General features: G+C 31.1%; 1 protein-coding gene across 1 annotated transcript; it reads right to left on the reverse strand.

Moving 5' to 3' along the window:
• Nucleotides 1–328: 328 nt before the first annotated feature.
• On the reverse strand, nucleotides 329–12,085 carry LOC143921622 (uncharacterized). Its single transcript, XM_077444974.1, has 8 exons — nucleotides 11,862–12,085; nucleotides 11,631–11,781; nucleotides 10,781–10,940; nucleotides 10,440–10,703; nucleotides 10,126–10,339; nucleotides 7,197–7,318; nucleotides 6,803–6,946; nucleotides 329–681 (listed from the first exon to the last, which is right to left on the reverse strand). Exons 1-8 carry the CDS (start codon nucleotides 12,083–12,085, stop codon nucleotides 329–331), a joined length of 1,632 nt encoding a protein of 543 aa, XP_077301100.1.
• Nucleotides 12,086–12,159: the final 74 nt, after the last annotated feature.

Here is a 12,159-nt window from a genome sequence, read left to right on the forward strand (position 1 = left end):
GTAATACTAACAGTGAAATAAAATAAATTTTCAATTTAAACATCTTCATGAAACTATATAAAATTAAATAAAACATTATATTGTAACATGAATGAAAATGTGTGTAAATAATGTATTATAGAATCATATTTTTAAAGAATGCTGAAACCCAAGTATTCAATTTATTTTAAACCAAAACAGATAATCTGAGAAAAGCTTCAAAAAAACCTAGATATTCGTTATTATGAAAACGAAATATACATATCGTCAGTTCGAAAGAAAAACGTCACAAATAAAAATATGTATTGTTTTAATTGAGAAGATTTAAGTTTGAACGTGGTGAACTAAACTATCCCCCTGTATCAACCGTATCAACTGTGTCAACTGTATCAACTGTATCAACTGTATCAACTGTATCAACTGTATCAACTGTATCAACTGTATCAACTGTATCAACTGTATCAACTGTATCAACTGTATCAACTGTATCAACTGTATCAACTGTATCAACTGTATCAACTGTATCAACTGTATCAACTGTATCAACTGTATCAACTGTATCAACTGTATCAACTGTATCAACTGTATCAACTGTATCAACTGTATCAACTGTATCAACTGTATCAACTGTATCAACTGTATCAACTGTATCAACTGTATCAACTGTATCAACTGTATCAACTGTATCAACCGTAACTTGAACTAGACAAATAACATTTTTCTAGCAAAAAGAATGATTTTTTCCGAGTGTATGCAATCGATAACTCAAAAATCGTTTTTTTTTTTACTTGTGACGTTTATCTTCCAGACTGGCGATATGTAATAATATATATGTAAACAGCAGCGAATCTTTTCAGCGTGCGCGGATTTTTGGTAGAATGGACACTTGGACGAAGGACATTTAGACGATCGTGTATCGAAACTACTCCCTGAAAACAGATATATTATTCAGAAATCACCTTGACCTCATTAAAATGTGATATTTTTGATAAATTTAAACAATTAAATTCAGCCAAATGTCCGTTAGGCCAAGCGTCCGTCAGCCAAGTGTCCATTCGGCCAATAGTCCGTCAACCCTTTTCGGTTCCACGGCAAAAGCTCCACAGACTTCTGGTCACCAAAGATCTAGCCGACCATTGATCCACACGCCATGAAATCCGTGGAGCTGTTGTGACGCGTCTTTCATCTTAAACACATTTTCGCTTTATTTCTTTTATAACTTTAATAAAATTATATCTAAGAAAGTAATGAATCATCATTATAAATTTATATATATTTTTTATTTTGTCTGTTATTACTGCTTCCACTATATGTAGTATAATCCAACTGAAACACAAGTTCAATAAATAAATTCAAAGCAGACTTTGTTAGTAAAATCAAATATGTATGTGCAAAATAAAATGTTTATAATACCTGTTATTTGACTGTTAAATTGAATATTTATTGAACAGCGTTACCGATACTACATTTGACAACGCCTGTCGTTCTGACATAAGTTGCTCAACATCAACGACACATCTTCAACACGGCCAGGCCAATTCGCGTCGACCGACGACAATTTGAAAGTGAACAAATGTCAAACCGTTAATTTTCCACTTTTCCTAGTATTAATTCGATTTTCATAAAAATACACCATATCTGATGAAACTCATTAATTAACTTGAACCATTTTATATTCGTTTTACGAACATACATACGTTATTTTCGACACAATTTGAAGGCCGTATTATTCTGGGTTTGTTGCTGCGAAATCGTATGAATTTTTTTATTGCGTTTTTATGTGTATTTCAATTGCGAAGTGCGTTTAATCGCACTTTAAAAAATTTATAAAATCCATAAATTCAAATTTTTATTTTAAATTTTTACTATTTTCATTATCGTCTTCGTCCAATAATGAATCTAGCAATATTATTCCCAAAAATATATCTAAAAATGAAAATAAAATAAAAAAAAACATCAATATTACGACATCCGTTGCAGAAATATGTACTTTAATATTTACAACAATTCAAAATAACCTGAGGAGCTTAAATCATGAACTTCTTTTGAATTAGAATTAACCTATATGTACATATTATTATATAATACATATTAAAATTGCTACTGATTTTTGCAAAAACATCAAATAATCAAATTTAGACTATAAAAATTTAATAAAAACCTCTTGCTCTGCCATCGTCATTGGTTTCATTCGGTCAACGTTCAAACTTCCTATAAAAAAATTAAAAAAATCGTAATAAAAAAGCGTTCTAAAATTCTAACTATAAAAATTTTAATCAAATAAAATTAAAACCCAAGCTGCTTATTTCCGAATCATTAAGTACGTCGTCTGCATCGGAAGAGTCTCTACATTATTATCATATAAATTGAATGTAATAAACTACGCAATTAATTAAATGAAAAATAAATTACTAGCTTTACATTTCCTCGTCGATATCGCTACATTCGTCGTTCGAAATCCGGGAACAGATCGAACAAGAATCGTTCAAATCGGCGAAACAAACATCGCAAAAAATACCTTGACAATCAAGAGTTTCACACCTAAAACGAGAACGTTGAAAATAACTTTAGTTTTAACGTGTTTTAGAGATACGATATTTAAATTAGGGTGGCCATTTGACTTTTACTCTTCAGATACTAGTTTGCCTTTTGACATTCGAAAATAATCAAATTTAGTTGGACAGCACATTTATTTTTTCCGTTTTAAAATGTCCGGTGTACATATATAATTATTACATAATGTCAATAATACATACTATTTTTCATTCGGAATATATATAATAAATGATAGAAAATTAACTATTTTAAAAGTGAGTAAATCATAACCTCAATGTTACACGGCTCAAGTTTACGGCCAACCCTCAGACTGCAATACATTATTTATTATTTAAAATTCAAATAAAATAAAAAAACTAATTCAACTAACAAAACCAATAAAAAAATTTTTTTTTTTCAATATAGAAAAGTTGATTCCATGTCATATGCACAAAATTACATATAATGCAATACAAGTCTATGTATATTATCTTATGTATGGATATGTTACAGTCAAAGTGTATTTTCATATGTAATATATTTCGTTTGAGGTTACTCATATTCGAATACAATTCAACTAGTAAATTATATCTCTACAAGCTCAAAAACACTCCCAACAATATGCGCCAGTTGTAATATAACAGTCGAGTTTTGAATGTTCAGATATTATAGAATTCAATAATGCGTTCATACATATGTGCTAGGTATTGGGAATTATTTCCAACTCAATTTACTAGTTGAGTGAAGTTTTCACGAAAACTTTATATGTATATTTTGTACATGTATCTATGAAAATATTTTGACCAGTTGGATTGTACATAATTCGCCATATGAATCAAGTAACGTGGATTGGACGGAATATACTCCAACTAGTCAAAATATATTCAAACTGGAAGATACACTTCAATTGCATATAGCATATATGTTTACATACGTAATTTCGTATGAGTGCACGTACATATACATACATACGTATGTTAATTGATGACATTTGGACCCATTGCTTGTAAAAAAATAATAATTTTATGCTTAATATTATTTATTTTTATTTCTGAGTAAGATAGTTAACGACTAAAATTTTTACCGGTGACAGATTAAAAATACAAATCTTAGACACTGGACACAATAATTTTCAAGAAAAAAAATACATGCAGAATTGCAATTATGAAAGTATACGTTACAGTCCAAATGTTCTCTCCAGTAGTAAAAATAGCTCAAAAACCTATTTTCAATTAATACGGTTCGTTCATGATCATACTAGTTTGTTCGGTAAATGGACAGTTTAGCACATGGCGATCTCCCGCCCGACAATCGTTACCATTAAAATCGCGAATACGGAATATCTAACACCCGAATTCTCCTTAGCGTAATAGTCGGGGTGGGTGAAATATTGCCGTGCGCGACATCGCCATGTGCGAAATTCATACAATAACTATTGGTTTTAGTTTAAATGCTAACAGTCAAAAGCTGTATTCAAGTAGACTCATCAGGTGTCGCATGAGACTCTTACATAGATGTCAAAACCTTCAAGATATTAAAACGCCAAGTATTTGAAATGAGAAATCCCATTGAAAGCGTATTACAACGTTACTATGATTCCCGTTTCTACAAATATTAAAAATATTGGAGTATGGGACAAACGATTGAGAATACTCAAACTATTATGCCAAATAGTTTTTGCATGAACAAATCTGTCAATCTGTCATTATATGTACACTGCGACTGGCCAGATTGGTTTGTGTATAATCAAACTAGAATATGTTCATGAACAAACGAAATGTACACTTTTACTGTAACATATACATATGTTCATTTATTATTTTATAAATAACGAAAATAGATCTATAAAGAAATACATGAATGAGGCAAATCAAAAAAATTACATTTACGACTAGTATTTTTTTATTTTAATTAGTTTCACATCACTGCACACAAAAATAAGAAAAGAGAGATAATACCTATCCTTTTCACTGCACGGTTCGGCACAAAGGACACATCGAAACTTGGAATGCTTGATTAGACAACACTTTAACCACCTGCAAAATAATGCATTCACATGTATTTACCTACTATGTACTATAATATACATATGTGGTAAGGAGGGATAATTTGATTTTGCTTTCACTTTGCATTGCAGATTAAATTCTATTGAATATTGCCGGGCAATTGTCTTATTCATTGATCCGAATGCACGTGTATTAATAACATTACATTGAAAAAAATGCGGATTTCACACAAACGTACGTGACTTTCAATTACTTACGGAAAACGCACGAGTATGTAATCTCGCATACTATACTTGTGCTCTTTTTTATTATTCCACAAAACATTCAAGGCGTTAACTTTAGCCAACCTCAGGAAGGTCACTGAAAATAAAACAATAAAATCACTATAAACCCATATGAAAAGTTCGTTTCCAAATGACAAATGACTCATATGAAGTTTGTTTCGTTTCCAAATTACGACTTTTGAACGAACTTTGTACCTATATAATACATACATATGTACATACATATTATAAATATGCACATCATCATTATCCTGCACCCGTAATAAGAAAAGGTCAAAAGTCAAAATATACATAAATGCATATTTAATTTGATGTATTTACATAGGCCTCACCTTAAACGGCTCAAACCATTCAATATCTGGTCAAATAGCCAGCAGTATAGCTCGGTGGTTGCGTTAATGCTAACCACCAAAAAGTACCCAGGTTCGAGCCCTGGGTTGACCTCGATTGAAACTAATTTATTCTGAAGTATTTATGTAGTCCTGCTGGTCAAACTAGAGTATTTGTGACTTCAAGTCGATCGTTTCCTATCAGAGGTTGCCAATTTATCTGATTTCATTGTTAACCCTTTGTGGCCCAACCTCTTTTTTCTATTTTTCTCTGGTAACGCTAAAATCGAAGTGGTGTCGAAATGGAACCACTGGGACACTAGGGAAAAATAATGAAATTGTGGTCATTCCACGGCACCACTGGGACACAAAGGGTTTAAACGGTTCCCATCCTACCCACTATATCACCACTATTTGAATATGATTTCAAATGTATTAACTATAAATATACATATGTATATACAAGTTTAATACCATAGGCGTCGCTCAGTGGCAACCTGTAATGGTATGAGCTATCAAAACACAGTGAAAATGGGAATGGGTCCATGAAAATGAATTTCAGGAAAAATGAAGTCCTATTCGGGGGCTTAAAATGTTTGAAACCATGTAATGCTTCTAAGGATATTAGAGTTTCCCAAAAAATCATACTGGTAAACATCTTTTAGCTTTCCCTAATATAATAAACAACAAAGTAAATATAATAAAAATATATCAGTAACTACATTGTATGTACATACATATGTACAATGTATTGTAATACAAGAATTCCAAAAAGACAAACACACAGAGTGGTACGCGTCACGTGATTTTTTTTTTAAGATGGTTTACACATGTAAAAATAACGCTAGTACGCCTGATTTATACTATGGCAATCAAGGCCAAAACTCACCCCTGGAGGTTTTTCGTTGATATTCTATCCTTGTATTGACATAGATTTGACAGTGATCGATACCGGTGATTCCCATATTTGAAGAAATAATTGGATCTAACGTATTTTTATTTCAATAAATCATACACACTCGTCATAACAGATTGCTCCAAAGCAAAAAGTGTGGTATACAAATTAAGAATTATTAATTATAGATACATATATACAGGTATACATGAATTTATATTAAACACGACATCTATGGTCAAACATTGTACAGAAGTATTGTATATATCATACGAGGCAAATACAAACATTACAAAGACACAGTATGTACATATATGGACATATTCGCAGCATTTATACAAATTAGCGAAATTCGATATGCTGAAAAACTTGAAATTTTAATAGAAAATGGGTAAAAGTTGCCAATTTGCTGGAACAGTTTCAAAGAAAATCAGACAATTTGGCAAACTCTGGTAGGAAACGATCGACCTGGAGTCACATATCCAAGGTTTGACTGGCAGAAACTGGTTGGTCTGAACCCGTGACCATTTTGTTCGATGGTATTATATGCCAACCACTAGTCTATGCTGCTGGTTAATATTAACAATGACATGGGGATACGCCCATCACAGCTGGGGTCTACCCAGACAAGCTGTGCCGTACAGATGCATGCCCTTAATGACCTTTGCTCTATGATCAATTGCCATAGATTTAAAAATAAGTAGGGCAAATATTACATATGTATGTATATACTCAACGATCGCGATAAATACCCAAAAGATGAACCAAACCAACCTCTTTTAGTCAAAATGGTATCGATCAACCGTTCGGCTCTGACTATCGCCCTGTCTCGATGATAATAAGACATGACCCTCTGTCTGAGCCTCAAGCCGTAAGGCTCCAACACTGCGAACATCCAACAAAACAGCAACAACATACCTGAACAACACGCGAGTCATATTATAGTCACGTTGCACAATCCGTTGCAACTGCATACGGGGAAATGCCATTTTACGTAAAAACTGCATTTCACCAGACACAGAGCGTCGCAATTGAGGCAAACTCCGTTACAAATACAATAATAAATAACACACGAGTGCAATCAATTAATATTTGAATCATAAACGCCACGCTTACTTATGTGTATGTAGGCATTATAGTCCGTCACGGTTGGGTCTCTGAAGCAAACCCCAGGATCCAGCTCGATAGAAGGCGACGTCCATTTGAAGGCGTCCGCCATTTTCTTGTACAAATTGGCCATGAAAGATTCGCCATTTACTTCCACTGTCCAAAATGAACCCACCGGAACATCTACAAATAATATATGTATGTAAACATGTACTAAAAATTAGCAAATTAAATCAAATCAAGACCAAAAAAAAAAAAAAAACATATTACAATAACACACCTCTCGATTGGCCTTGCATTGTCAAGTGCAGTTGCATTAATATCCAATAAATCGTATAGTCGGCAACAAAGTGTATCAAAATTTTTATCGTAGTGAAGGTTAAAAAAATAATGGATTTGAACAATTTCATTTTTTCCCGGTTGATCAATCTCAAAGATGTTATCTGAAAATGTATTCGCAATGACGTAAAAGTGCACACACACACACGAAAGACAACAGTTAACTTGTCATCCAAAGCATAACGAATACACATACATATGTATGTATGTATGTATATATTTATGTATGTTTAAAATCACGATAGCAAATCGTGAAATTCATCGTAATTGTTCTGTCGAAACATCTGCACGCTATGGATTAGCGAGTTAACTGCGTAAAAGTGATAGCTGTCAACGGAATTCAAAATATGTACCAATGTGATACAATACCTTTGATATTTGGCGACCGATAGCTCACGACACGCTCTCGAAGATCAGCGATCACTATCGCAACATGTACATCTAGTAATTTATTTGTTTGTTAAGATATTCGCAATCGACATAGGTTGTTATTATTTTTATATTAGTGACGTGCACGTGCGCCAATATACATATGTATGTATGTATATGTAGTATACATATGTAGATACTCTTTAATACTAATTTCAAAAAGACCCGATGAAATACCAGAGCCGTAGCAATGTTATTGGCGCCCTTAGTAAACATCTAATTTGCCACCTCTTTATTTTTTATTGTATTAAATAAATTATATTTATTAAAATATAACAATTGAACAATCAAAATTTAATTACAAGAACTAAAAAATTAAACCCTTTTAAATATTATAAATACCACTATCGCTATTGTGCCAAAAACTTGTATTGTCATATTGTTAAAATTATCAATACCAGTGGCGTGTGTAGTGCTAAAAAAGGAGCGCTGAATTTATCTCCCCTCTTAAAATCTGTCGAATTGCCCAGCATTGATTTTTCAAAACATTTTTATTTTTTGAAATGTTTTTTGGAAATAAAAATAAATTTATCGTATATAATAATTGTATAATGTAAGTAAGTTTGAATGCGTTAACATGCTCCGTCTCTCTTTCTCCCCTTGGAATCGTATATCGTGGAAAGAGACGCGGCATATCACTTCGTTCATATCAGTGGCCGACAAAAACAAAAGATTTAAAAAAAAACTAATTAAATTTTAAATTATTATTATTATTTTAAATTATTAATAATCCCGTTGATTTGAATTGCGATATTTTACCGATTGCACAAATATTTTCAAACAGGCAACCGGTATTAGTATAAGATGAAGGTGTATTTTCTTTTGAATGTATTTATTATCTGTATAATGCAAGGAAAAACAGGCCAAAAAGTTTTTATCGAGTAATTACAATAAATATTTTGGATTGAAACAACGTTACGATTTAAAAAATGTTTCGAAAAGTGATAGCTATATATTATACATATATACTAGTGGTTTTACCCGGCTTCGCTCGGTATTTGTAATATAATTTGTAATATAAACCTCTTAAACATGGTCAATGTAATACTAAACATAAATTTATTTGAATCGAAAAAAAAAATATTTAACGATATCGATACCATCGTCATAGAAATTTTAATTTGTTTTCAATACTCCCACCCAAACCTTACATAGTTAAAAGTCACTTTCGAAATTACATATATATTAGATGTATATGTATATTTCTTAACCAGCAACATAGATCAGTAGTCAAGCATGTAATGCTTTCGATTGTGTAGTCTCAGGCCAGACCTTGAATATTTGACTCCAAGGTCGATGGTTTCTTTTCAGAGTTTGCAAATTTATCTGATTTAATTGGAAGCGGTTCCAAAAAATTGACAATCTTGTCCTATTTCTCGCAAAATTTGAGCTTACAGTATCTCATGATTTGATAATATTTAAAAATGTATCCATGTCTCTATGATGATTGTAATGTTTGATGATCGATATTTGTAACTGGCCTTGTTGACCATAGATGTCGTGTTAATAATAATGGGTGTATACCTTTATAAATATCAATAAATATCATAGATAATAATAGCTCATCAACTACGTTTACACAACAAAACAGTACAAACGAGAGCTTAAAACTATAGCACCTTTCTAATCTTAAAATAAATAGATACAAATCATAATTCAAAATATAGAACTTTGAAAATTATCGTAATAAAATAGAGAGCGAATTCAATTTCTCAATAGTTTCGTTAGTATAATACAATATTATCTTAACATTACCGGTCTGATTCCAAGATTACACTGATTTATTCTAAAATGTCAGATTTGCAGCATGGTTGAGCACGAGCGGTCGCGATACATAGATTTTATGTGTGTAAAAAGTTACTCAATAATACCACAACAATCTTATTACATTTAGCAAAAAGAAAAAAATTAATAAAGCAATTAAAAACTCTACCGATTCATAGTAAATTTTTTTTTCGTAATTCCTCAACGGCAATGCGACTCTCAAATTGTTGCGTTTTCTCACTGTGTCGATATCGTGGACGTATTTCGTAATATAAACATTATCGAAATTGTCTCTCTGCATGAAGTTTCTGTGATACAACCATGTCCTGTAAATTAATTCATTTTTATAAAAATTGGCACACATGTGCAACGTAATCTGCTTTCCCAATTACATACACTGCTAAAATATTTCAAAATATCTAATTTTTCAATTAGTTTCATTGAACAAATTTCCTTACTTGACTACGAGCCAAATCAGAAACACAGCTGACAAAACACTCATGAAATCAAAAAGTCCCAAAAACCAATCAGTCTTCTCTTTGACTTCCTTTAGAACTCCGCGAACCACTTCTTTAGGAGTTTTAGTCGAAGTTTCATTGTAATGATACTCATGCTTCATTTCCACCGACACATAAAACATATTCCTAATTCTAGTTTCAAAATTTCTCAGTTCTGAAATTCAAAATATATTCATCTATAAACATTATGTTTATATGTATTATTTATTCTTACACATACTATGTGAAGCATTACAAAAGTTATAAATACTAACTTGTTTTAACAGTATCAATAATAGCGTCATCTATGTAGCCGATGGCCGAGCATATATAGTCTAGTATTTTTACCGTGTAGCATAGATTTTCGGCCACGTACACAGAAGAGCAATAGTTCTCCAATACAGGTCCTAATTTTGCAATGCAATCTATAATTGCATCTTCGAATACAGCTTTACATCTTTCGAATGGTGTGCCAAACTTTTTATTGCAAATATTGACCAACGACGACAACCAAGTGAATCCACCTTCGATACTGTTAACTGTTATTTATTTCACAAATTTAATTTCAAAATTATTAATTATCGTGTATGTGGAACTGTTTATACATATTGCATACTTATTTTGGTTACTTTTTCCTTAATTTTGATGATTTTATATTTCATCATCTTTGCGCCTCTTCTTAACGTTTTATTCAAATTATCGAATGACTTTTTAAATGCCAAAAATGGCTTTTCAGCTGCTAACTTTATTTGTGTGGCAGCTTCTTTTATTTGATTCTAAAAATTGAGTTCTTTTTACTTGATACAATGCAAATAAATCAATTTATGGATATTTATTCCAATAGAAGACTATCGAGTAACACAATTAATGAATTTCATTTTCCCTATTTTTATTAATATTATAATTTATATACAATGTATTGAGGAATTTATATACAATGTATTGAGGAATTTATATAATAATTGAAGCAGTATTTTCCTATATAATTCAGGAAATTCAACCTAGATTAACCTTTATTAAAAATTAAATTTATATAAAATATATGCTTACATTTTCCACGGTTTGTCAAAAATTAGAAATAATTTTATAATAAAATTGAGGTAATTCATTATAGTTTGTTTTTCATATGTGGATTTTTATACCAAAAGAGATTCAAATTTATTTATAAATCTCGATACCAAATTGTGTGCACTAAATATGACGGGCTGAAAATCAGACTGGTACAAGTGAAATTTTAAAAAAAATCTGGTTTAAGTGCTAAAATAATAGCATATATGAAATACTATTATTTTAGCACTTAAACCAGCTTTTTTCAAAAATGTCACTTGTACCAGCCTGGTTTTCAGCCCGTCATATGGTATCCAATTTTTAAGATAAATATTTTATTTCCTTAATGAACGTGTAGTATATGAAAAATAAATCTGCCCTTAATATAAAATATCAAAATATGTAATATAAAATATTACCTGATTGCATATCAATGATTCAGAAAGTGCTCCTATGTTCTTGACTGTATTTTTAGTTGGTCCAGTTAATAATAAAATAAAAGCATATGCCAACAATGCTTGCCTGCCATGCTTTGAACATAGTTGAGGCAGTAATAAAAATGAGTAACATCTGAAATTCGATTTAAGATTACATGTTCGGTATTTATGATTGTAAATTGTGATAATTAAATTATGTTTATAGATATGTACTTCATATGTTCGTTGAAAGCCATCAATAGACCCATGAAAAATCCAATCCACATGCATAGAAAAGTCGATGCGTATATGGACATGTTGAAATGAAACACTATAAAAATGTAAAGTATATATGTCAAAAACCATCCATATATGTATCCCAAAAATGATTTAAATACAATGTTTTCAAACGTTCCATCAGTTTTGACATTGTTGAAAAATGTATTTCTACGAGGCATATTTACTTATAATTGATATTTCAATTTTGATTTTATTTCTTCACTCATTTGTTTAAATTTTTATATTTTTTCAA

The sequence above is a fragment of the Arctopsyche grandis genome, chromosome 13 (assembly GCF_051622035.1).
Source record: "Arctopsyche grandis isolate Sample6627 chromosome 13, ASM5162203v2, whole genome shotgun sequence".
Taxonomy (NCBI): Eukaryota; Metazoa; Arthropoda; class Insecta; order Trichoptera; family Hydropsychidae; genus Arctopsyche; species Arctopsyche grandis.

Excerpts from the sequence above, each read along its gene's own strand:
- LOC143921622 (XM_077444974.1), bottom strand. The coding sequence starts at position 12,085 with ATGCCTCGTAGAAATACATTTTTCAACAATGTCAAAACTGATGGAACG. Across the intron at positions 10,704-10,780 it reads GGAAAAAGTAACCAAAATAA|TTAACAGTATCGAAGGTGGA; the intron begins GTATGCAATATG and ends AATAAATAACAG. Across the intron at positions 682-6,802 it reads TACCATTTTGACTAAAAGAG|TTCAAGTTACGGTTGATACA; the intron begins GTTGGTTTGGTT and ends TTATTTGTCTAG.